Source organism: Sarcophilus harrisii, chromosome 2 (genome assembly GCF_902635505.1).
Source record: "Sarcophilus harrisii chromosome 2, mSarHar1.11, whole genome shotgun sequence".
NCBI classification, from domain to species: Eukaryota; Metazoa; Chordata; class Mammalia; order Dasyuromorphia; family Dasyuridae; genus Sarcophilus; species Sarcophilus harrisii.
Genome location: NC_045427.1, coordinates 432,695,158 through 432,722,562, shown reverse-complemented (window position 1 = coordinate 432,722,562; position 27,405 = coordinate 432,695,158). Strand labels below are relative to the sequence as shown.

Sequence of the window (27,405 nt, the reverse complement as noted above, 5' to 3'; positions counted from 1 at the left end):
AAGAGAAATGTCCAAGGTCATAATTGATGTCAGGGATAGATATAGAATTAGAACCCAGGTTCCCAGCTCTCGATTTGATTATACTTTCCTTTTTATCATATTTCCTGAAAGGAGAAGAGGGAACCAATTAAATGAGAAGATTATGTAGCTTGTTGTATGGATCAGTTTTGACAGAACTAGTTCCATTTTAATCCCCAAATTATTTTGATGAGGTATCAGCTATCCTGTTTTCACAGGGTCCAAGATCAACAACTCATTATCAGGATCAGCCATGTTTCTTGTCTGTGTCTCGGGATTCCTCCTTGGGATGTTGGTCCCATTCTGTGAAGGCTTCTCACCAAGTACTGTGGCCAATATTAACCAGGCAGCCCTGGACTATGGTAAGTAAAGGCCTGGCTGATCTTATTAATGAGAATAGTAGTTAGCTATTTCAGGGCTGGAACAAGCAGCAAATCCTGGTCAAGAAGTATGAGAAGTGCCCTCAAATTAACTTTATAATTTATGAAATTGTGACTTATAGACAAATATTATGAACAGCAGCATCCTCTGGTAGCTTCTTGTAAAAATGAATTTTTTTCCAATTTTAATCAATTATTCATATTAGCTAACTAGTCATGTTAGTTAATTGGTTAACAAACCCATTGTTTCTGTTGCTTTAGCAGTGCATGTGATAAAATTTTTTTACCCTCTAAATTTTGCCCCAAGAATCTTGCCTTAGTTACTGCTCTGTAATCAGCTATGAGTGCTATCTTTCATAAGAATAGACAATAATAATAATAATAATAATACACATAACTTAAGATTTTCAAAGCACTTCACATACATTATCTTATTTGATTCTCACAACAATCCCGAGTAGGTGATGTCTACATTTTTGCAGATTAGGAAACTGAAGTTGAGTAGTTGATACCTGCTTGGGTCACACAGCCAGTAAGTGTCCGAGGCAGGATTCAAACTTCATAACTTAGAAATGAATGATGGTGGTAGAATTCATGGTGTATTAAATTAATCACCCATGTTTTTCAAGTCTAACTGTTCAATTATTCCATCCAATATTGAATTGAAAACTTTTACCCATTGTTCTGGGCCTGCCCTTTGAGATTAATTCTTTTCCCACATAACCACCTTTCCAATAATGGAAGCGTTAGCAAAGTCTCTAGGTTAAACACGTCTAGTTCTTATCCCAGCCTTTAGACCTCTCATCCATCCTAGTATCCTCTGGATACGTGCTTTGGTTTATCAATGTCCTTCCTAAAATGTGCCCAGCAGAATTACCTAGAAATTTGCAGTAGCCTTTGCTGGAACCTTCCCATCCTGGGTCACATCTAAGCTAGAAGAGCCAGTGGATCCCTCCTGCTGGCAGAAGATAAAGGATGTCAGTGATCCATGGTGGGTGATGTGACAGATACACAAAGGAAACGGCTGATTGCTTTTGAATAACTAGATCTGAGAGGCCCGAGTCTTTTCCTGGTTCTGTTGCTAGACTCTGTTTGACTTTCTTTTGTTCCATAAGAGCTGCATTTACCTTTTTTGATTTCAAGAGGAAATCAGACAGTTGACCCAGGAATTCAGAAGGCACACCTTCCCTCAGGGTTGGTCATATCTCCAGGATGCTGGACTGGAGGCCCAGGATCCTCCTATTCTTCCTCCTTCCTCCCCAAAAAAGAGATGCAAGGTGTACTCTCCTTCAAATCGCATCCCTCTTTTCTTCTAGTATAGTACAGTGAAAAGAGCTCAGGAGGTAGTGAGCTCCCCAGTAATGTAGTGATTCAAGACAATTCCAATAGACTTGGGATGGAAGATGCCATCCGCATTCAGAGAGAACTATGGAGACTGAATGTAAATCAGAGCATACTATTTTTACCTTTTTTGTTTGCTTTTTTGTGTGTGATTTTTCTCCCTTTTGGTCTGATTTTTCTTTCAAAACATGATAAATGTGGAAATATGTTTAAAAGGATTGAATATATTTAACCTATATCAGAAGGCTTGCTGTCTTGGGGAAAGGGAAAGGAGGGGAAGTGAGGAGGGAGAAAAATTTGGAATACAAAGTACTGTGAAAACTATCTTTATGTGTATTTGGAAAAATAAAATACTATTGAGAAAAAAGAAGTCTGCAATGATTGCATGAGCACTTATGGGCATGTTATAGAGGGCCTTCCTGCTCTGCTGTGAGTTGGATAGACCAGATGCTTTGTACTTTGATTCTAATCTCTCTGAACTTTGAATCTGAAAATTTGGGTTTCTTGTCCTGTCTTGACCACTTATTAATTGTATGGTCTTGAATAATTTACTTTCCTTCCATAAGGCATTTACTCCCTTTTCAAATAGTCTGTTGGTCAATCAGTAAACATCTATCAAGTGCCAACTGTGTGCCAAATGCTGGATGATATTTACTCTATGAGCTCCGCAGGATACTTGGAGGGCTAACAGAGCTAATAGATACTATTTATAAATGTAAGCTATCATTTCCTCCTTTATTCCCTCAAAGTCTGGCATGGAACTTCCTCTCTGGCCCCAATCTGGGGAAATCTGGACTGCGATGTCCTCCAGGGGGAAGCTGGGATACCGAGAGATTTGGGTTCTGACTCTGCTCTCGCACAAGGAGGGAGGTAGATTGAACGAACTCTAATGCTCATCCCAGTCTGATGCTCTGTGACACCTGACACGCTGCCTCTTTTGTTCAGTGGCAGAGAGGGGACGCTCTTCTTTCCAGAATGCCCTGAAGATGCAGCTCCCTGATCTCCCTGACCCCAACCAAGGTGGCTTGCAGCGTATCCCGTAAGTTCCCCCCTAGGCCAGCGGTCCCATGGGTTTTTTCAGAAGCTATTGCTATTCCTTTCCACATGGTTCTTATTCTACCCAAGTCAAACAGCTATAAATGGTCGTGTCCCTGATTTTATCTTATTCTCCACATCTGAGCACAAGCACTTATTCACCTAAGTGGGAGGTGGTTTGGTGGCTGTGTGACCTTGGACAAGCCAAAAGATAGCATCTCCTTCGAATTTCATCCCTCCCCCTTTCTCTAGGGTAGTGCGATGAAAAGAACTCGGGAGTGAGCTCCGCATTGGTAGAGGTATGCAAAGATTGCACGAGTACTCGTGGGCTTGTTATAGGGAACATTCCTATTCCTCTAGGGATTGGATGGAGTAAGTGCCATTTGTGGATCATTTAAACTCTGGAGTACTTTGGTTCTAAGATTCAAAGGCAAGTCCTTCCTATACTTCTGTTTGTTCCTCTATAAAAAGGTGGGGCTGAACTTGATTCTATGAGGATCATAGTAAAAATTACATGTTGTCTACTTTGAGCCAGGTACAAATATTATCTCATTTGATCCTTACAATAACCGTGGCAGATAAATACTGTTATTGGCCCCATCTTACAGATGAGGAAACTGAGGCAAACAAAATATAAATAACTTGCCTAACATCATACAGTCAGTAGGTGTTTGAAATGGATTTGAATTCAGGTTTTCCCGACTCCAGGTCCAGAGCTCTATCCATTGCCCTACCCAGCTGCTTTTTAGCTTTAGATTTGTGATGTGTTCTTCCAGGGCTGAGTTAGGGGTTCCCTCCCTTGTAAGGACGCTCTCTGCAGCACTCCATGTTCCAGCAAAGTTTTGTTCTGAGAGAAGATTGAGTATGGGGGAAATCTCTGGGCTCCCTCCATCGGCACTGACAGATTCCTTACAGACCCTGGTTAGGAAGTCATGCTAAACATGTGGGGTGGTGAGTCCTAAGCTGGTGAGACATGGGTACAGAGATGAGAGAGGAAGTCTGAATCCTCTGGGAGAAGGCTTTGCTGCATTGCCATCATGATGGAGTTTTCCTCTCTCACTTGGCGTTGAAACCTGTATGTATTCTGTTTCCCAATAGAATGTGAACTTTTTAAGAAGAGGGATTGTCTTCGCATTTCTATTTATATTCTCCAGAGTTTAACATGGTTCTTGGCAAATAGTAAGGGCTTAATAAATATTTTTCATTTCTTTCATTCATTCATTTAGAAAACTCTCTGGAAGTGAAAATGGAAACTCTAGTCATGCGGCATGTACCACCCTCACTCATGTCTATGTAATAGGACCAGGAAGTTGTTTTACCTACATGGTCTGGTTACAATGAGGAACCTAACTTTGATTTTTGGTGCTATTGAGTCCAGATCTCTCTAGCATGGTCCTTGACCAGAAGGGAAGGACCTTTTTTTTTTTCCATTAATATCTTTGTTTTATTCAATTGCCAAAGCATAAAGTTCCAAGTATAAATTGCATTTGTATTTGATTTAAAAAAATCAATCACAGTGTTATAAACAATTTCCAAAACTGTATGCAAGTTGTTTTACTGTTGTCACTTATTGTCTCCCAGTCCATTTCTAGAGAATTATCCTCAAAAGAATTAAAATCTATTTCAGTTTTCCCACTTTACAAAAACAAAAATTATACAATAAAAGAAAAGTGGGAAGGGTCTTAAGATCATATAATTTTGAGTCAGAAGCTCAAACCTGTTCATTAAAAATGAGTAAATTAAGAAACAGAGAAGGATCCATCAACATATACATGTCACTTTGCTGGCTGTCAAGCAATCAATCAGCAAAAATTTGTTCTCCTCCTTAAATAAGTGCCAAAATAGGCACTTATTATGTGCCTATTATGTTCCTGGCAATATGCTGAAACTGTTCTGGCTGTCAAGGTCCTTATATTTATTTGGACAAGGCATAAAGAACATAGAATAAATATATACTCAATATATATGCATGAACACACACACATGCACACACACAAACATACATATACTATCCACCCACATATACATATGCATTATATTTGGTACAAGATCACTGTTTTGCTAGGAGTTACAGTGGAGAGGAAGGAGAGGAGATAAGGAAAATATGGGGCTTTAGGTGACAAGGGAGTGCCTGTAAGCATGGGGGTGTGCCAGTGCAAAAGATTTTTTGATAAAGTCCCAAAAATGGGAATGGTACACTTCATACTTCTGGCTGGATCATAGAGGGCAAGGAGAATAATAATGTGTATGAGCCTGGAAAGCTAGGAAGGGGTCAGGTTGTGGAGAGCTTTAAATGCCAAATAGCAGAATTTTAATTTGACCCTAAAGTTTAAAAACAAGTACTGGAAGTTATTGAGTGGGAAGGGCTGTGGGGAGGGTAGTGACATGTTTACGTCTGTGCTTAAGGAACATTACTTGGGCTGCCGTGTGAAATGAAGTATGAATTGGAGAGCAGAGAAAGCTAAGGCAGAGAATAATTAGGAGTCTCTTGCAGTGGTCCAGTCAAAGGTGATAAGGGCCTGGACAAGGGCAGTGAATGTGTGAATGGAGGACAGGGGTTAATGTTGAGAGATGCTTTAGGGGTTTATCATTTAGAAATGACAAAATTTGGCAGTTGATTGGATTTGTGAGGCAAGGGAGAACTAGGGGTCATGGATAACCCTGAGGTTGAATACGTGGAAAGTATTGAGGACAGAAATTGGGAAGTTTGGAAGAGAGGTGAGTTTGGGCGAGAAGATCCTGAGTTCTATTTTTAAATGTTGGATTTGAGTTGTTTCTGAGACATCCAGTCACCTGTGTTTTCACTCTCCTGCTCTGGGCCATAGCTCTAGCTATTTACTTTCTGCTGCCATTGACCAAGCTGGAACGCAGACTCAGTGGAAACCATTTACCAATGCCTATTTTCTCTCCCTCAGGGTCTTTATGTTTGACAACAGCATTCCCCAATTCACTCTGAAATTTATCCCTAATTACGGTATTCGTCTTTCTGCTGCTGGCCATGTCAATATGAAGGTTTTTTTGTGAGTATGTACTCTTGGCCCAGGGGGATGGAATGGTTTGGGGGTAGGGGGGTTCTTATGGGATGGGTTGAGCTGGGAATTAAGGGAATGCATTTAAATTCTGACTTCTACTAACTCCCAGGAAACAAAAGTGATTCAATTAAGATTTCAAACAGCTTCTTCTTTTCTAGGCCCCACTTTGGTCAAGGACTGCTGCCCAGGAATCCTTTCTATACCTCACATCACAACACTTTCTCCTCCTTAAAGCACTATTCCCACATTTCATCTCATTTGGATTAGTGGGCAAACAAAACTGGGTTGAGGATGACACCTAATAGTGAGGCTGAGTGAGTGGGAGAATAGTAATTCCTTCAACAGTAATAAGAAATTAAGAAGAAATAAAGCTTTGGCGAGGAAAATTAGTTAGACATGGACTAAAGGAACATTCAGTCTGAGATGTCTAAGGAGTAGTTGGAAGATATAAGACTGGAGATTTGGAAAGAGGCTAAGGTTAGATTTTTTCTTTTTGTTGAGGCAATCAGAGTTAAGTGAATTACCAGGGTCACACAGCTAGAAGTGTCAAGTTGTCTGAGTAAGATTTGAACCCAGGTCTCCTTGAGTCCAGGTCTTGTGCCAACAGCTGCCCCAAGGCTAGATTAATCAATCTAGGAATCAACAATCTAGACTGAATTATTGTATCCATAAGAACTGATGAGGTCATCAAGCAAGAGAGTGTAGATGGAGGAGAAGAGGACCCAGGACAGAACTTTGGGGGACACCTGCTTTTAGTGGCATGAATAATCCAGGAAAGGAGACTGAGATGAAATGGATGGGTAGGGAGAGAATAGGTAAGAGCTGGGTCTCCTATTATGGTGACAAGGATAACTAAGACAACAACCCAGAAAAAGAGAATGATTTTAAAATATCTACAGGCAAAAATCACAAAGAACAACCCAATGTAGGCACAAATTCAACTAGAATTTTTGATGAGATGAAGCAAGTTTTTTTTTTTTAAAGAGTTAAAGATTTTTTTTGTTAATAAAATAAAAATTCTAGAGAAAAAAACTGGAAAAGAAATAGGAACTGTAGAAGAAAGAATTGAGAAGGAAATTAATGGGTTGATGTAAGAGTTAAAAATCTTAGCCAAGCAATAAACTCCTTGATAATTAGGTTGCATCAAATAGAAACCAGTGAACCAGTGACTTGATAAAATGATAAAATGTGGTAAAATGAAATCAAAAGAGTAAAAAAGTCAATTATGGGTTCTTTTTGTACAGAAAGAAAAATCTCCTGAAACTACAAGTGGGTGTTAATATCTCGGCAGACGTAGTCATTTCTCAAGCCACCATAGGATCACTACTTGTGGATGTTTCTCTCTGCAAATCTACCACTGAGGAGATCAGTGTTACTTACAAAGAAGATGAGTATGTGATCTGAGTATCTCTTTATCTCATGTGTGTCACATCAGTAGGGTAATGGATGTAGTTTGTACATGTGCAAATCAAATGATGGGAAAGGGTTAAGTGACAGAATTCTTGGGAGTCTTCAATTACATTAGGAATTCTAGATTTTCATTCTTTCATTAATTTAATAAACATATATTGAATAATTTCCATGTAGGAAATGCAAATTTATATGTCACCATCCCTGCCCACATAAATAACTAAAATGCACAATATTACATTAGAGAAGTCAAAATGCTATTTGAAGTCTGAAAGATATTTTTAAAAAAATCATCCTGGGAAAAATCAAAGATACTTTTCTGAATGAATTGAAATTTGAGAATGGTAGGAAATTAAAGGGTAAACAAGAGAGAAGAGTAATTCTAGATATAGAAAACAGCAGAAGCAAAGACAACAGTGTGGGAGATGACTTGTTTTGGTGACACCTGAAATCTCAGGCAACCCAAATACTTCAGATAAGAATCCCAGAAAAATTGATGTAAAGTATTGCTGAACCCACCCATGATCCTCTATTAATTTCCTACTTTCTGTTTATTAGCCAGTGAACAAATTAAGACTTCCTCTTAGCATGGTGTCTTCAAAAAAGTTCTAGACAAAGAAGACAGCCAGGGTCATATATGTCTTATATGGCTCTGATTCTCATTTGCTGTGTGATCTTGGACTGATTATTCCCCTAAAACTGATCCTCAAATTTCTCTTCTGAAAAGCAAAAAAAAAAAAAATTATATAAAAGATCCCTTCCTGTTATGATAATCTATGATTTATAATACTGACGATCTGTCATACATCAGCTCACTGGTGGATTGAGGGCCAGAATCCAGACCTTCTGACTCCTACTCTCAAGATGATGTGAAATTGTGGCTTTTAAAGTAAGGGTCGTTAGTGATCTAATTGTGGAGCTGTAGGGATGTGCATTCACTCTGTCTCATAGACATGTGTTACTTGATCTTTCTAGGTTAAAAGAACTATGGAATCCTCTGCGGGAATATGTTAGGGTTATCTTACCTGACAAGGTAAAGAATCCTTTGGCTTCAACTTTTTGGAATGTTTAACCCAAATGCTAGAGAAATTAGCAACTCTGATAATAATAGAATTTTAAGCATCAGTGGGAAGGAATTTTGGGGTAAGGCATTTTTTGTCTTCTGTGAAAAATACCATGTTATACTATCTGTTTTGCCAACTGAGTTGGGGGGCCAAACCAGTTTCTAGCTGGAGGGATCTCTATCTAGGCTTGAGGTTTGTTTGAGCCTGTGGGAATGGAAAATCATAGTCCCTGGAAAGCTGAAAGAGTGATTGCAGGCTACAATCATTCTTTTCTTGTGGAACCTCTGGACTTTATGGGGTGACTGCAGAGACTGGAGATGAGATTTTCCTTATATCCTCCTGCATCCTGTTACTATCATTTATTCACATCCTATCCAACATTCTTCTCTCCTGGTTTTTTGAATTTCCTTGGACAGATTTCCCATTTGTAAATAGGGAAAGTCCGTTTCCTATTGACTTTGTAAGGAAGTTCCAAAGTTCAAAGGAGATGATGGATGGAGAAACAGTTTGAAAATTCTCAAAGTACAGTATATACATTGTGAAGGATTGTCATTGCTATTTTAAAAGATGCTGATGGTCATTTCCCCCACTTACTTCACAATAGATTTAAATAGAGGAGTTGCCTTTGGCAGCAAGCAGTGGGCACTGCTGCCATTTAGAACCTGGATGAATTGGTTAAAACTCTGGGTCAGGAAATGTGATTCTAAATTTCCTGGTTCCTATAGAAAAAAGGGAAATGTTCTGGATTACACAATTTATATTTTTTCTGAGACTTGAAAAAGAGGAATTTGTCAACAGATAAACACATTATTTTCTGGAATGAAATTCCTACAGTAATAGGAATCCACTGTGGGTTCCTATAAAAAGGATATGACTTAATAACAACTTTTTAACAATGATCAATTTTTTCCATAGCCCTTTAGAGTTTCAAATTATTTTTGTGTTCATAGAAAAGTCCTGAAGGGAGGGAATAATTGTTCCCAGGACTGACCTAGGGGTAGCAAGACTTTGAAGTAGGTCAGGTTTCTTTTTGGTGGATCCAGCTTTGCTTTTCAGTACTATTTCTGTTCTCCCAAATTCTACCTCTTTTTTCAAGATCTTTGTTTTCCTCCACTTTCCTATTATCTCCAAGAGAGACTCTAAGACTTGTGGCACATTGACTTTTCTTCTGCTCCCATGAATTTCTATCTGTTCCTATATTAACTCTCTCAAATTAACTGACATTTTCAGTCTGGTCTTCCATGTGAAAAATGTCTTTATCCCAATTGAAGTCATTTTAGGCTCATTGGGAAATGTGAATTAATCAAGTATTTGTCTTCTTTCTGGTTGATACAGCTATGTTCGAAGCTCCATTTCATGGTTGAAGAACTGAATGTTTATATGGGTACAATGACTGGTAAGTATTGTGGTCTGACTTGACTTGGCTGCTCACCCTTTGTCTGGGCCCAGATTTATGGGGCATCACAGACACCCTTCAGATTTAGGATCATCAATCATAAGTCAGGAGAAGAGTGAGTATTGTTACTTAACCAGTATCTGGAAGTATAAGATCAACAGAAACTATCAGCCATCAATGAATCTCCAATATGGTCACCTGTTCTGTGTTTAAGCTTGTGTTTTAGGCTAAATGAGGAAACCACACTTTTAAATGTAACCTTCCAGCTTACAATCTAGATAGCCTGCAATCTAGATAGTATGGTTCATAGAATATAGGATATGGAAATTTTGAGTGACTTTTGAGATCCTCTGCTTCAACTCTCATGATTTTACCCACAAGGAAACTAAAGCCCAAAAATCTTACAAGGACTTGCCTAAAGAAGTCTTATAAGTCAGATCCATACAAGGATCTGAACTCTAGTCCTTCCATTGCAAACTGAATGTTCTCTCCACTATACTATATTGCTACTCTATATTTCTTATCTTATAGATGAGGAAATTGAGGTTCAGAATGATAAATGATTCATACACTTACATTATTGAAAATGATCAAACTCTGCTTGTTTTGATTTCAAACACAGTGATCTTTCCACTATATCTGATGCCCATGATGAAAATTACAGAATCTCAAGAGCTAGAAAGTCTCATGGGCCATAGAACACAGAATGGCAGATTTGGAAGGGTCCTTAGAACATAGACTATTAGAAAAGTTCTGATACAAACTCTTTTCATGACTTTAGGCAACAGCCCTTCCACTTTCTTGGTTTTATTTTCTCCCTTTATAAAATGATAGACTTGGAAGGAAAGAAATATGATTTTTTAAAAAGAGTATCTATTATGGAATAGTACTTTACAAATATTACCTCATTTTATGCTCACAACCTTGGGAGGCAGGTGCTATGATTATAGAGGGGGAAACTGAGGCAGACAGAAGTTGGGTAATTTGTATAGGTCACAAAGCTAAAGTCTGAGGCTAATATTGAACTCAGGTCTTCCTAACTCCAGGTCTGGTATTCTATCTACTACTCCTACTGGTCTTTATTACACTAGATAATGTCTAATGGTGATTCTAGTCTGAAGATTCTATTCTTTTATAATTTCAGGTATCTATCCTCTTGGTCCCGAATCCCAGATCAGCTATTCTTTGACCCACCCCCCCACCATCACTGAAGAACATATGTCCTTGAATGTCAGTGTAAGTGTTGAGTGTACTAAGTAGTCTCCTATGACCTGCCACATTTTCTACCTTTTAGTTTGGGTAATAACAAAGGACTTCCTTCCCTAATAGCCCAAACAGCCCAGGATTCCCTGAATACCTGACTGGGTTAAATTATGATATAGATAGGAGAAAGTGGCCCTGTCCTTGCCCTCTGTGGGGCTCAAAGCCTAACTGGGGAAAATAATACATATCATAATGAGTGAAGAATGCATCATGGGATTTGATCAAGGGATAGATTCCATTCAAAATCTAGGTACTACAGAAACCTTGAGAAAGTGAGGCTACTTTAAGTGAGGGTAGTAAGGACAAGTTTTTTGGAGGAAGAGGCACTTGAGTTATACCTCAAAAATGGCAGGATCTGCAGAAGGGATGATGGTGTGTCTTTCAGGTGAAGAGAGGACAATTTAAACAAAAGCACAGAGATCAGAGTGTGAATATTATATGCTGCAAAACAAGGAGGAAACTGATTTAGTTGGAGCAGAAGGAATATGTTGGAAAGGAGAGATAAGAATAAAAGAATATTATAGTACTTATACATATTATATATTCCTCCTGTGGAATATTATAGTTAGTGACCATGTCTTTTAAACTCTATCTTCTCCCTATCACTTAATACTAGCTTATTTATACATTAGTAACTTAATAAATATTTGCTGAATTCATAGCATCAAAAGGAGGGACTTTAGAGATCACATATTCCCACCATTTTATAGACTTAGAAATTGAGTGAATTGAAGTAAATTGGATTGATGGGACTGGAGTATAGAAGCACTTTACAAAATCCTCAAATCACATAAAATAATCAGGAATTGGGTCACTTATTTGATTTTTGGCCCCAAACTGATGCTGAAGTCAAGTATGTCTGCTTCTGTGGTTTTTATATAAAAGATGTGGATCTCCACCATGGAAGACTCAATCAGGTATAAAGGAGACTGGATCTTCAGATTATAATGAAAGCCATGTGAACTATGAGGGGGCAAAAGTAGATGGAAAGAATGATTAGTTAGGGAGTAGGGATTAAGAATAAAAATAATTCTGGCTTTGGGTACAGTAGGTCCAAGATGTCAATTGCCTAAGATTTTGGGACTAGGGAATTTGGACTCAAAGGGCTCAATATAAAAAGATTTGCTGTTGCAAATAGCACTTGGGGTATGTCTTCAGGAATTGGTGCCCCTCTTCATGAAATGACCTTGCTGATCAAACTCAATTGTGGAAATACCCTGATGCTAGTAGTCTGATCTTGCTCTGATTCCTTGCATTACCCATAAAATCTTTTGGCCTTGAGAATAATACTGATGTCAGAGATTTCTGTATTAAGACTCTGTTTTTCTCCTTCAAATTTTCTGCCTAGACCACGTTCTACTTGCTAGGCAAGCCGATTGTTCTCCCTCCACGCGTGTCCTCCTTCTCCCTGCCTCATCAAGTGGGCTCTAAGAATGCCATGGTTAACTTTGTACTCCCAAAGGAGCTGTTTGACTCAATTTACTTCCTCATGCAGAAGTCTGGGTCCATTAATCTAGACATCACAGGCCAGTTGGTAAGTGGAGGCAGATTTCCTGTGGGTTACCGTGATTACATAAAGAAAGAAGACAGTTCATCTCCTTTCTTAGTATTTTTTCCTTACAAGTTTCTTTTCACATTCTTCTTATCATTCTCCTCCTTACCTCCTTACCATCCTCTTTGGTATTTTTTAAGGAATTCCTTATCTGCAAAGTAAGAACAATAACTAATACCTGATCTTGCATATAAAATAATTGATATAAAACCACTTTGAAAAAGTATAGTGCTATACATGTATTATTATGTTAAAATGTATATAGCATTTTTGCTGAAACTAACTCTTTAAATTTTTTTAAATTTTTATTTCAAATTTATGGAATAAAATAAGCATTTCCATAGCACAATACAATAGAAAAGATGATTGTACATGAAACTCTTAAGAGACTTGAGAAAATGCATGGAGTAAAACATGGAATGAAAAATTTAAAGGTAAAACAGAGCAGATTTCTTTGGAAGGAAGTAGAAGCTTTCAAGAACATTCTTGAATGGAATCAATGACAGCATCAGGGAAGGCAATTTGACTCTGATTCCTGGAATATGTTTTTTTTATCTGTGCAAACACATTTTTCTTTCCCTGGAAAGTATCTGTGGGAAAGCCCACAGAAAGATTTATTGTGTGGGTCCTCAATGTAATCTGTACAGATACTTCCACTGTTTAGTCAGATATTTCCTCTTGGTGGTGGTTTGCTTTGATCAGAAAATTCATTCCTTTATGAATAATTCTTGGTGAAGATTCTCCTTAAATTTAAATAAGTTAATTTCTAGTCATATGAAAAAAATTCTCTAATTCACTATTAATCATAGAAATGCAAATTAAGACAACTCTGAGGTACCATTACATATCTCTCAGATTGGCTAAGGTGACAGGAAAAGATAATGATAAATGCTGGAGGAGATGTGGGAAAACTGGGACACTAACACATTGTTGGTGGAATTGTGAACTGATTAAATTATTCTGAAGAGCAATATGGAATTATGCCCAAAAGGCTATCAAACTTCCAACAGTGTCTCTATTGGTCTTGTATCCCAAAGAGATCTTAAAAAATGGAAAAGGACTCATGTGTAAAAATAGTTGTGGCAATCCTTTTTGTAGTGTCAAGGAACTAGAAACTGAGTGGATGCCCATCACTTTGAGAATGGATGAATAAGTTATAGTATATGAATGTTATGGAATATTATTTTTCTGTAAGAAAGGACCAGCAGGATGCTTTCAGAGACCTGGATTTACATGAACTTATGATGAAGTGAAGTGAGTAGAACCAAGACAACATTGTACATAGCAATAACAAGATTATGTTATGATAAGCTGTGATGGACTTGGCTTTTTTCAGCAATGAAGTGATTAAGGCCAATTTCAATAGATTTGTTATGGAGAAAGCCATCTATATCCAGAAAGAGGATTGTGGGACTGAGTGTGGATCACAGCATAGTATTTTTACCTTTTTTGTTGTTTGCTTGTTTTTTGTTTTCTTTCTCATTTTTTTCCTTTTTGATCTGATTTTTCTTGTGCAGCATGATAATTGTGGAAATATGTATAGAAGGATCGCACATGTTTAACATATATTGGATTACTTGCCATTTAGGGGAGGGGAGGAAAGAAGTTTTGCAAGGGCAAACATTGAAAACTATCTTTGCATGTATTTTGAAAATAAAAAGCTATTATTTAAAAATTAAAAAAATTTTTTTTGGATGTTAGTTTTTGGGTGGTGGGCTAGCAAAGGGCCAGGGATATAAAGCCATTTCAGTTTCTTGAATTTGTGCTCCTTCTCCTTCTCCTTTTGAATGGTCTTCATGAATCCAAGGCCCCTACCATATCATCCTTTGATTAGTTATAGGATGCAGGCCTTATAGATGATAAAAGATATATTTAACAACAATGATAATGATAATATTAGCTGACATTTCTAAATTACCAATTAATTTATTTTTCCACTTTTAAAATGTTTTTGAAGCTTTTAAAATATTATTCTAAATTACCAGATAATTTATTTTTTCTACTTTTTAAATGTTTTTGAAGCTTTTAAAACACTATTACTTTTCTCATTCCCTTCAAAAACATTACCAGCTCTCTCATAACAAATAAGTACTGTCAAACTAAACAAATCAATACATTGTCCATTTTTTGAAAATGTATATTTCATTCCTCATTTCTGAGAGGAGGAAGGTGGCTTTCAGGATCAAGCCATCTAAAGCTAAAATAATCATTGCTTTAATGAGAGTTCCCAAGTCTTTCTTTCTTTTTTTTTTTTTTTAATTTCTTTTTTTTTTTAATTTTTTATTTAATAGCCTTTTATTTACAGGATATATACATGGGTAACTTTACAGCATTAACAATTGCCAAACCTCTTGTTCCAATTTTTCACCTCTTACCCCCCCACCCCCTCCCCTAAATGGCAGGATGACCAGTAGATGTTAAATATATTAAAATATAAATTAGATACACAATAAGTATACATGACCAAAACGTTATTTTGCTGTACAAAAAGAATCAGACTCTGAAATATTGTACAATTAGCTTGTGAAGGAAATCAAAAATGCAGGTGTGCATAAATATAGGGATTGGGAATTCAATGTAATGGTTTTTAGTCATCTCCCAGAGTTCTTTTTCTGGGCATAGCTAGTTCAGTTCATTACTGCTCCATTAGAAATGATTTGGTTGATCTCGTTGCTGAGGATGGCCTGGTCCATCAGAACTGGTCATCATATAGTATTGTTGTTGAAGTATATAATGATCTCCTGGTCCTGCTCATTTCACTCAGCATCAGTTCGTGTAAGTCTCTCCAGGCCTTTCTGAAATCATCCTGTTGGTCATTTCTTACAGAACAGTAATATTCCATAATATTCATATACCACAATTTATTCAGCCATTCTCCAACTGATGGACATCCATTCAGTTTCCAGTTTTTAGCCACTACAAAAAGGGCTGCCACAAACATTCGTGCACATACAGGTCCCTTTCCCTTCTTTATAATCTCTTTGGGATATAATCCCAGTAGTAACACTGCTGGATCAAAGGGTATGCACAGTTTGATAACTTTTTGAGCATAGTTCCAAACTACTCTCCAAAATGTTCCCAAGTCTTTCAATGCTATTTTCTTTTACATGACTGTGGTGACTATGCACATTTTCCTCCTGGTTTTCCTTATTTTGTTCTGTATCAATTCATTAAAGTCTTGCCAAGTTTATCTGAATTCTTTATATTTGTTATTTTCTGTGGTGCAGTAATATTCCCCTCCATTCATATGTCCCAATTTTTTCAGATCACATCTGCCTGATAGGCACTCACTTTCTTCCTCCTTCTCCCCCTTCCCCTGCAGGAGTAGAATTTATTTATTTATTTGATTATCTATTTATTTATTAAAGCTTTTTATTTACAAACATATGCATGGGTAATTTCTCAACCCTTGCAAAACTTTCTGTTCCAAATTTTCCCCTCCTTTCCCTCATCCCTTCCCCTAGATGGCAGGTAGTCCAATACATTAAATATGTTAAAATACATGTTAAAACCAATATATGTATACATATTTATAGTTATCTTTCTGTACAAGAAAAATCAAATCAATAGGGAGAAAAAAACTGCGAAAGAAAACAAAATGCAAGCAAACAATAACAGAGAGAGTGAGAATGCTATGTTGTGGTTCACACTTAGTTCCCACAGTTCTCTCTCTGGGTGTAGCTGGCTCTCTTTGAACACTGAGCAAGTGGAACTGGTTTGAATCCTCTCATTGTTGAAGAAGCTATGTCTATCAGAATTGATCATCATATAGTCTTGTTGTTGCCATGTATAATGATCTCCTGATTCTGCTCATTTCCCTTAGCATCAGTTCATGTAAATCTCTCCAGGCCTCTCTTAAATCATCTTCTTGATCATTTCTTACAGAACAATAATATTCCATAATATTCATATACCATAATTTATTCAGCCATTCTCCAACTGATGGGCATCCCACTCAGTTTCCAGTTTCTTGCCACTACAAAAAGGGCTGCCACAAACATTTTTGCATGTATGGGGCCCTTTCCCTCCTTTAAGATTTCTTTGGGACCCTCAGCAACAACAATAAAAAAATGACTGAGGATCTATCCAAAGAATTTTTCTTTATGTGGGTTATATTTATTGTTATCTACCATATTAGAAATGAAAACTACTTTTGAATTTGTAGACCTTCTGAAAGGGTTTCAGGGACCCCCAGGATTCTCTGGACCACACTTAGAGAACTACTGATGTAAAACATTTCCATGTTAGTCATTTTGTACAGGAAGACTCAAAAAAGGAAAAAGGATTCTGAATTGATTTCCAGATTTATTGGACTGATTAACTTATCCATCAACAGTATATTTGTATTTTGGTCTGCCATTTTTTATCTTTTGCTACCTTTGTGAATCACAAGTACCCGGCAAAATTTCAGAGTGGTTTAATTTGCATTTATTGTGTTGTTAGTGATCTGGCCCATTCTTCACATGTCTGTTGACAATTCATGTTTCTTTCTTTGAAAACTGCTAATTTCCAGCTTTTTCCATAGTCATCTACTGGGGAGTCTTTATACAAATGCATTTTACTTCCATTCTGCCATTTGCTCTTCACATTATGTCTACAAAGAGGACAATGCAAGGATTATTGACTTTGCATTTAGTTTGCTTAAAAAATTCTTGTTGCCTTGAATTGGCACATTTATAAAGAATAAGCTGAAGTTAGGAGAGGGGGAGTGACTTTGTCCAAGGTTACCCACTAAGTCAGTGGCAAAGCTGGGATCAGAATCCAGGTTTCCTGATTCAATTCAGTGCTCTTTTCAGTATGCTATATGGCTTTTCACTAATGAATTCATTATTATTCATTAGTGATTTACTATTCATTATTATTATTTTTGTTACTTTCAGAACTCTGAAAACAATCAGCTGACCACGTTGGTGCTGGGGAATCTGATTCCTGAGGTTTGTTTCTGGGATATCTGTTGTGGTGGCAAGGAATAGGGATGGTGATCCTTATTTGCCAGGCAATGCTGTGTGTGTGTGATTCTGGGCTGATGAATCATAACTTTACTATTATTGTGGAGTCATTTCAGACTCCTTGTGACTTCACTTGGGATTTTCTTGGCAAGGGTATTGGAGGGATTTGCCATTTTCTTCTCTGACCCATTTTACAGATGAGGAAATTGAAGCAAGCAGGGTTAAGTGACTTGCCCAGGGTCACACAGCTAGAATGTGTCTGAGACTGTATTTAAACGCATGAGGATGAGTCTGTCTAATTCCAATCCCAGTGCTCTATCTACTGCACCATCTTCAGACTTGTTGTTTGTTCTTAGTGGGTCAGGGCTGACCATAGACTTAGTAATTAAAGTCTAAGATCGGGAGCTATGGATGAGCACCTCTGGCCCCCTTTTTTCTTTCTATTCTGCATCAAAGATAGAAAGCTGATGGTCTCTGGGGCATCCTGCACTATAGAGAGCATGGCTCTGTTCCCAGGATCCAGCAGGGAGCCTGAAGAGTCTCCTTTCTCTTTGCCCTCCACAGGTCCACCGTCAGTTCCCCAAGTCCATGCCCATAATGATGAAGGCTCGGATCAGTTCTGTACCAACCTCTACTATCCTCGGGGATGAAGTGTCTTTAAAGCTCCCTTACTATTTGGAGGTCTTGGTGGTCTCCTCTAACTCAGCCTTCAAGTCCCTCTTCTCTCTGGATGTGGTAAGGATCAGAATGGTGTAGCTGACTATGTTCTGCCCACTCCCTGTCCAACCTGGTCAGCCCTCTAAAGCATACTGCACAGCTGGGAACTGGCTGGGGAGTCAATGATCTTTGCCAGAGGCATGTGAGGTAGAGGCAGATCATTCTACAGATCAGGGTTCTGAGATGCAGTGATATATATATATATATATATATATATATATATATATATATACACACATACATATATATGAAAGAACACAGTGGATTTTAACAGGCAGGTGGATGGATGGAGAGATTGAAGTTGAAGACTTTGGAACAGGAAGGTTCTCGAACTTTTGTTCTCAGAATCTTTATATTATTAAAAAGCATGTCTTGAGGCTCTTTCCAGCTCTGATATTCTATTTTATAAGTTCACTTCCAAATGCATTCCTAAGCTCAATTATTTCTGAAAGTTTATACTTTAAACACCCTTTCATCTCTAAATTTCATCCTTCCCATCCCTGAGCTGCTATGTACTTAAGTGATTTCCTCTTGTAACATTCTGTTTCTCATGTAGCTTCTAGTTTTGATATCCTGTGTTTAAAGGTCCTTTTAGCTCTAATATTTCACATTCTAAGAAACTTTCCAGATCATTGACTCTTAAAATTGGAAAAAATCCCAGTAGTCAACTAGTCCAACTTAAAATTGGCTAAGAATCCCTTTTCTATCACTCTTGACAACAACCAGTCTCAACTTTAAAAGTCCTCAGGGAGGAAGAACCTATTAATTCTCAAGACAGTTTTAGTGATCTGCTCTTGGACTTGTCTCGTTATTTGAGCATTTGTTTTCCTTACATAGAGCCAAATGATGCCACTTCTGAAATTTTCCTCATTATTTCTCATTCTAGTTTCTGGAGACCAAGCAGAAAGAATAACCAGATTCTAAGCAGGCCTTCTTCCAAGTGGCAACTCTGTAAATACCAAAAGACAACTAGTATATTCCCCACAGAGTCTTCTCTTCTCCTGGCTGAATAAAAGCAATTTCTTTAATTAATCCTACTAGATAAATATCCCAGTTCTGTCAGTATTCTGGCTGCTGTCTTCTACATGTGTTCTGTCCTTTCAGTGTCCTTTCTAAAATATGATATGAAGAATGGGGCAAATTACTCAGGATTGGTCTAACCACTACTACTATTATTACTACACTATACTATTACTACTACTATACTACTACTACTACTACACTACTACTATATTACTACTACTACTACTATTACTGCTACTATACTACTACTACTACTACTATATTATTATTACTATTACTACTATACTACTATAACTATTATTACTATACTATACTACTACTACTATTACTACACTACTACTACTATTATACTACTACTACACTATTATTACTACTACTATATTACTACTACTGCTATACTACTACTACTACTACACTACTACTACTATTACTATACTACTACTACTTCTACTACTACTAGAAGATAATATTTTTATTGATTACTTGTGTACCAGGCACTATGCTAACTACTTTACTATCATTATTTCATTTGATTCCAACAACACTGGGAAGTAGTTGCTGTTACTTATCGCCAATTTACAGATGAGAGAACTGAGGCATTCAGAAAGGTTAAAGCTGTCTGGGATCACACAGCTACTAAGTGTCTCTGGTGGGATTTGAACTCATTTTCTCCTGATTCTAGTCATCCTCGGGAAAGATGAGAATCTTTCAAAAATGCAATTCTAATAATATAAAATGAAACAAGCCCAATGAATTTTTCTAAGTAAAACAATTAATATTTTTGTTTGTTATACTTCAATCATTTCTGGGTATTCCTTACCTTCATCTCCTTTGCCTAATATCTAGTATTGAACTCTTCTTTAGAACAAAGCAAGGAAAAAAACTTAAGCAAAAACAACTGAGATAATGAATATGACAATGTATGTGATGTTCAGCCCCTACAGTTCCCTAGTTTCCTACTAGGAGAAAGACAGTATATTCCATTATACATTTTCTGGACTGAGAGTAATTATTAAAATTGTAATTTGGCTTTTTTGGAGTGTTGTTTGCTTTAAATTGTTGTAGTCATTGTATATTGTGACTCTTTTTTACCCAAGAAATTTTTATGTGAACCTAGGTTTATAGATATATAAAACAGGCACACAAATCAAACATTTACTGATAACATATCATAATTTTGCAACTCCCTTCCTTGACTTTCCTTTTCCTTTTCATTATAGATTGTGGAACTGAAACTCAGGATGTTTGTGTCTGGAGTGAAGTTGCAGGCTTCTATATCATTCCTCAAGTAAGGAACAATTTCTGCAGCTTGAGGGGTGAAAGGCAAAGGGTAGCCAAGAGAGCCCAGAATCGATGTGTTCATGGAAATGACACAAGATTTGGAGTAAAAGAAGCTCGCTTCAAATCTTGCCTCTGCTACCTGGGTAATTCTGGACAAATCATTTAAACAGATGGGCCCTCAATTTCCTCACTTGTAAAGAAGGGGATTGAATTTTATGTTCTCTAAAGTCCCTTCCACCTCTATATCTCATGATGTATATCATTGAAAGGAGTTCTCGACTGGGAATTCAGAGTCTGGATTCACATATTGTTGACTTGGATATTCTTGGGAAAGTCAAATTTTAGATTTTATTTTCCTTGTTTGCAAAATGACAGTATTGCATTAGATCATCTCCAAGGTTCCTCCTTGGAGTTTTGAAATTACATAATATGGTATAGTGAATAGTCAAAGGATGTGGTCCATGTTTAATTAAATTGTGTTGACTCAAAGCAAATAGAAGAGTTAGGTACTATCAATACCTTTTTGACTGCTCACACCCAGTGTTTTCTTAGATTTAAGTCCTATGCTCCTATGAATTTCACTTCTCCATCTGTAAAATGGTCTTGATAATCTCTGCTCTGCCTCCTCCAAAGCTATAGCAAGGACTGAATACACACAAAAGAATGAAAGTCTTTTGTAAACTGTGAAGAACCATAGGGAACATGAAGGAGTATCATCATTATCATTATTACAGAACACAATTGAATAAAAATTACATATAGACTTTTGTAGCCCCCTAAAAAGAACTATCTTTTGGACTTATTTTTAGGGCAATTACCATCTATCTATCTATCTATCTACTCATCTATTGTCAATATTTAGGAATTTTTCTACTTGGGACCTTAGAAATTAGTTCAACCTCCTCCTTTTTCAAAGGAAGAAACTGAGGTCTGAGAAGGAGAGAAATTTTCTAAAGAAGTTTAGTGACAAATTTAGGACCATAAGGAGGGCCATCGTTTCATCTTTTTTGGGTGATTGTTTTCTAGGGATATCGAGCTCAAAGTGAATGCCTCCAATATGGGTGTTTTTGATGTAAGTATTTAAAAAAACCACTTCAGTGTAGCAGTAAGCATGCCGAACTCTGAAGGTAGGTAGAATTTTAACAGATGTTGATTTCATGCAGAAAGTAAAAAATAGTGTAAGCAAAGGTATGAAGGAAAGAGAGAACATATTCAAGGAATGGCAGCTAGATGATGAGGTAGCTAGAGCATTGAGTTTGGAGTCAGGAAGATAGAGTTCAAATTCAGTCCCAGATGCTGGTTAGTTATGAAATTGGGCAAGTCACTTATCTTCTGACTCAGTTTCCTCATCTGTCAAATGAAATTAATAATAAAGGCTCCCATCCAGGGTTGTTGTGAGGACAAAATGAAATAATATTTGCAAACAGTTCTATAGATTGCTAAGTAAATGCTAGTTATTAGTATCCAGTTGTTGCTATGCATAGCATAACATAGCATTAATGTAGTACTTTAAAGTTTGCAAAATTCTTTACAAACATCTCATTTTATCAATACAACAATGCTGGGAGGTAGATATTATTATTATCATGCTCATTTTACAGTTGTGGAAACTGAGGTAGATGGAGATTAAGGGACTTGCTCAGGATCAGGATTTTTAAGCTAGTGTCTGAGGTTAAATTTGAACTCAGATCTTCCCGAGGTCTAACCCCTGCACCACTTAGCTATATTTGGTATTAGAGGAAGATAAAGTTGGAGAAGTCAACTGGGGCTTGAATGTGGATCATAGAATCACAGGACTTCGAACGGGGAAGGCCTGTAGTTTAATCTATAGATTCTAGAGTTGGAGAATTTTGGTTGGGTCCTGGCCTTGCCATTTAAGACCTGTGTGGTTTTAGGCAAGTGATTTAATCTTATTGAGCCTCAGTTTCTCCACCTGTAAAGTGAGGAGGTGTAGTAGAGCTCCTCTTCCAGATCCAAATCTATGATTCTGGGATGAACGGGTGAAGAAATTGACTGCCTAGAAAGGGGAAGGGATGTAGACAAGGTTAAATAGTGAGGAAACAAATAGCGGAACTAGGAGCTGAACTCTGGCTATCAGGCTGGAAAGTTTCACTTTCCGTGGAGAGCCATGGATGGTGTGTGAGGAGAGGAGAGACCCACGTTTCAGTCTCCTCAGTCTGTCTTTTCTGTTTCTCTCCTTTGCTCCCCCTCACCTCACTGATGCTGATTTATGGCTCCCTGACTCTGGGATGCGCCTTTCTGGTATCTGACACCAGCTGGAGAAGGTGAAGCCTTTAATAACATCCACCTTTAAGAATCCTCTGCTGGAGCATCTGAATGGTAAGAACCTCGGCTGTTGGGAGGAGCGTGTGGAGCTGTGGGAGATCAGGTTCTTTAGGGGGTACGTCTCAGAGCATGTCTATGAAATAAGCCCTGCCCTCTTTCCATTGGACGCTCTTGCTGGGGAACATGGAGGAGCTGACAGTGGTGGGTTCTGAGTTAAAATGGAAATTATGGGCTGACTCCTTGTACCTTTCCTCTGTGGCTGATGGTATCTGAATTTGGGAAGTAAGGGAATGGTCATGTGAAGCAGCACATGGGGGTCTGTGCATTGCATAAAATATTGCTTTTGGGGTGGGAAGAGGTCATTGTGGCCTTTTGGGGAGGGATCAACCTAATTATCTTTTATTTTTCCTTCACAGCACTCTTTGGCCTGGGAGCCATGCTTCCCAATATTGCTAAACTGAACTACATCACCCCTGAGGTCTTTGTGCACGAGGTAAGAATGACTAAGTTAGGTTTTAGCATCTCCTATCGAGGTCCAGCTGTGTGTCCTCATGGACTCTTGGTCGGGAATTGGTGCTAATATTGATAGGATGGAGACACAAATAGTTAGGAGATATTATAAGCTGACAGGATTTATAACTAGAAAGAACTAGAGCCCAACCCTTTCATTCTGCAGGGGAGGAAGCTAAGGCTTGTAGAACATGATAGGTTTATATAGCTGAGTGCCAGAGTCGAACTCCATTTCTCAGACTCTAGATTTAGTGCTCTTTTTGTCTCACTACATTGGCTTGCATGGAGTCCAGTCTCTGCTACTTACATGTGCAGACACCTTGGGAAGAATAGTTCCAGCTTAGAGAAGCCAGGTTATCTAGGAAATGCAGACCCAGGTTCTGGGAAGGAAGGTAAATTAATGACCTTGGAACCATGGGTTGGTCCAGAGGCTGATAGGATTATAGATTTAGAGCTTGGAAGAGGTCATCTGGGCCTGTTCCCACAGTATACAGATGAGGAAACTGAGGCTGATAGAAATTAAATAACGTGTCCAGGTAATAAGTGGATGAGATGAGATTTAAATCAAAATACTCCAACTCCATAGCCAATGCTCTCCCTTCTTGAAATTAAAAATAGTTTAAACATAGCTTACTCACAGAAGTGTTAGGACTGAAGTTAGCGTGTCTGAGATTTAGTTCTTGCTATGTTACTAATTAGCTGTGTTTCCCTTACAAGTTTTCATATGTTTAAGATAGCATTTAACATAGGATTCAGACTTAGAGGGGACCTTTGAGATCACATTCTATGTAGTGATTTTCAAAGTAAAGTGGAGATCCAAAAGGGGGATTCCTGAGACCTTTTTTGAGTCAGGAGGTCAAAACAATTTTGATAATAATACTATGATATTTAATTTCTCATAAAGTAAATATCAACAGATAAACCTACATAAACTAAACAAAAGCTCTTTGGGAGGATAATTTTTAAAAGGGAAAAAGGGGTGCTGATACCACAAAGCTTGGAAACTGCTGTTACTAATTCAACCTCCTCACTTTATAGAAGGGGGAAACCGAAAATTAGAAAGGGGAAGTGATAGCTTGTAAGGATCAGAGCTTGAGCAAAAACTTGTCTCTTGACCCCTCTAGTTCTGTGTTCTTTCCATGACACCATCTTTGGCTGTATTTGTAACAAAACTCTCATGTTAGGTTACATATACAGCTTTTCAAGAATTTCCTGTATCGATTACTTCTATGAGGTAGAAAAACTTATGTCTATGTGACAGATTTAAAAACTCAGGCCATGTGTTGACATGCAATAAACAATAGATTTGGAATCAGATGACCTGAGTTACAATCCTTCACCTGCCTTTTACTGGGAGCACAGGCTTTATCCTAAAAGAGGATTTAGAGATTTTCTGGGCCATTTTCCTCATTTTTCAGTTGAGAAAACAGAAGCCAGGATGAATTGGCTGACTTATCCTAGGTCACCCAGGCAATAAACAATAGAGGGATTTCAACGAAGGTCTTCTAATACCAAATCCAGTACTGTTTCTCACATTATGAATTTAATGCTTTTAGACAAAAAAATTTTCCTTTAGAGGGAGCATTGACAATGTTAGGGAAGCTGGGAGTTCTTGGGAATTCTGAATTGTAGCAGGGCTAAAGGTCAGGTATCCACCCTACCTATACCAATATGTTGAGCCCTTAAGAGAGTAGGGCCAGTAGGCTGCCTAATAAGGAGGAATCAAACCTGTGTGGAAAACAGAGCTGGCCAATGCTTTTGTGCTTATTAGTAGAGGTATGAGTCCATTAGTGACCATTGGTTAAGATAGGGAGACCCAGTCTCAAAACAATGCAGAAAACTTTCCTTATGAGCCTCAGTTTCCTCCTCTGAAAAATGAAGAGGTTGTACAGGATGAATTCTTAATGCCATATGCAGCCTCTCATCTGTGGTTATATTATGGCTCAGAGAAGTTAAGAGACATGTCTAGCTTTATAGCAAGTTAATAGAAGGTCTAGGACTAGTTGTTTCCTTATTTCTGTGAAATTTTGACCCACTTACATGAGTAACTCCAAAACTTCTCCTGGTTTCCCATAATGTAAACTTGTTTTCTCTACCTGCCAGGGTTATATTGTGGTGTCCTGTGGACTTCATTTCCAGAGTTGAGCAAGAAGAAGAACATGGAGCTGTGAGAGGCTGCTGGACAGGGCAAGCTGTGTTTAACTGGACCTCTCTTGTTTGGCCATTTTATACATTGAATGAATATCAAATCCAAAATTTCTTTAATTCTCTAAAGCCTATTTTTGTTTTTGTTTTTGTTAGCTATGTGATTGTGGGTTTATTACTGCTTTACTTGCCTGGAATTTTTTCTTTCTCCCTTATCCCTCCCTCACATCCCAATCTCATCTAGAGGAGGAACATACAGCTAGATGGACCGTACAAAGATTCCTATCTCTTTCCTAACCCATATTAAATACTTCCTCTAGTGTATCAATTTCCAGGCTGGGTTTGCTGAGGTCTTTATGTTTTGGGATCAATTGCTGTAGACATTTCTCTTTCTGGAAACACATTGACCAGTTCTTCTTTGCCTCTTTGGTTGAGTCATAAAGTAGCAGGACTGTCTTTTAACCAACCTTAGTATACATAGAACCATCTCAGACACATTATTATTATAAAAGAAACAGAAAACCAAAGACCCCTTCCTTAAAAACTGGCTAGTCCCTTGGCAAAAATGGGTAAATAGGTGATGATTGTCATCAAGTCTCCTTCTGTCTAGGAGAAAATTGTATTAGAGACTTTAAAAAAAGAACTTAGTCTGGAGAAGAAGTGCCTATGGAAAGTATGAGTGACATGATTAATGTCTTCAAGTATTAGAAAGCCTGTCAACAGTGAAAGATGCTTCCTGCTGCAATGAGAGTATCTAACATGTGAGTTTGGCTGCCCTCTGTTCTGGTCAGTTGGAATCTGACCTCAAGTTATTCTGGATGTCACATTTTAGAAAGGACACTGATAAAATAGAGAGTTTCCAGAGAAATGACCTTGAGATCAAGCCATAGAATGAAAAATTAAAGGAATTGGGATCATATAGCTTGCACAAGGGAAGGTTTGGGGGTTCATAAAATCCCTCAAGTATTTGAAGATCTGTCATGGAAATCTTGTTCTGCTTGTCCCTAGGAAGGAGAACTAAGAGTGATGGATAGAACTGTCAGAAATTTTTGGTCCAATTTGAGAGGAAACTTCTTCATGATTAGATCTATCCAAAAGGTGGATGAACATCCTTGAGAAGTCTTGAAGTATAGTTTGGATGACTGGTTATCAGGAAAGTTGCAGAGGAGATTTCTGCTCAAGGATAGGTTAAAAGCTGAGTTTTTTCCATTTCTGAGATTCTGTGATATTAAGGATGAAAATAGATAGAAGATGTAGCAGTGGTATGGGATGTTGAACTTATTTCAAATGATGTTACTTATTCATGCATTAAAAATTCATTAATCTATTTGTTAATAATAAAAATTATTTAGTAACAGTAATAAAGTGTTTGGACTCAATACATGTAAAATTCTTAATGTATACAAGGTCAAAAAAGAGACTGAAGGTTTTGACCTTAAATCTGGAGCACACATTGAATACATGGGTGAAGACAATATTTGCAGATGCCTTGCTTTCTTTCAGAAAAGACTCATCAAGCGCAAAACTATCAAGGAGAAATCTGTAATTGAGTATGTTAAGAGACTTAATGGCATCCTGTTATCAAAACTGAGTGAAAATAATATGTCAAAAGCAAGTAATATCGTTTCAATACTATTCTCAGTGTTACATTTGGAACTATAAAATGGATGCTAACATGTTTAGAAAATACTTTTTAACAAAAATCCCTACAATATCAATGAAGGAGAGGGTTTTTCACTCTCCTAATGTGCTAGAGGAAGATGAATACTTCCTTGTGAAAATGTAGAAAGAACATTTATTCTTAGAGAACATGACAAGTAAAAAAAATTTGCAGAAATACTTTTGGAACAAGCAGACATCACTTCTGTCTTTTTTGGAGAAGAAGGATGGCAAAGGTGTAGTAAATCTTGATAGAAAGATGAGGGCTTATTGTCTTTAGACAGCACCTCCCAGCAATATGAATAATTCCATCTGTTCTAAAGTAGTTTGAGGAGATTGGTCAG

The 27,405-nt window shown here is 37.6% G+C and overlaps 1 protein-coding gene across 1 annotated transcript; it reads left to right on the top strand.

Annotated features, from left to right (window-relative positions):
- Positions 1-242: 242 nt before the first annotated feature.
- On the top strand, positions 243-26,754 carry BPIFB2 (BPI fold containing family B member 2). The gene is made up of 15 exons (XM_023495490.2): positions 243-380; positions 2,685-2,778; positions 5,690-5,794; positions 7,051-7,197; positions 8,192-8,249; positions 9,616-9,676; positions 10,821-10,912; positions 12,288-12,473; positions 17,372-17,425; positions 18,005-18,175; positions 20,401-20,468; positions 21,488-21,533; positions 22,738-22,801; positions 23,164-23,240; positions 25,361-26,754. Exons 1-15 carry the CDS (start codon positions 272-274, stop codon positions 25,400-25,402), a joined length of 1,374 nt encoding a protein of 457 aa, XP_023351258.1. The 5' UTR covers positions 243-271; the 3' UTR covers positions 25,403-26,754.
- Positions 26,755-27,405: the final 651 nt, after the last annotated feature.

Bases quoted from the DNA above. Each gene is read 5' to 3' on its own strand.
- BPIFB2 (XM_023495490.2), top strand. From the start codon at position 272: ATGTTTCTTGTCTGTGTCTCGGGATTCCTCCTTGGGATGTTGGTCCCA. The intron at 8,250-9,615 runs GTAAAGAATCCT...TGGTTGATACAG, and splicing joins GGGTTATCTTACCTGACAAG to CTATGTTCGAAGCTCCATTT. The intron at 22,802-23,163 runs GTAAGAACCTCG...TTTCCTTCACAG, and splicing joins TCTGCTGGAGCATCTGAATG to CACTCTTTGGCCTGGGAGCC.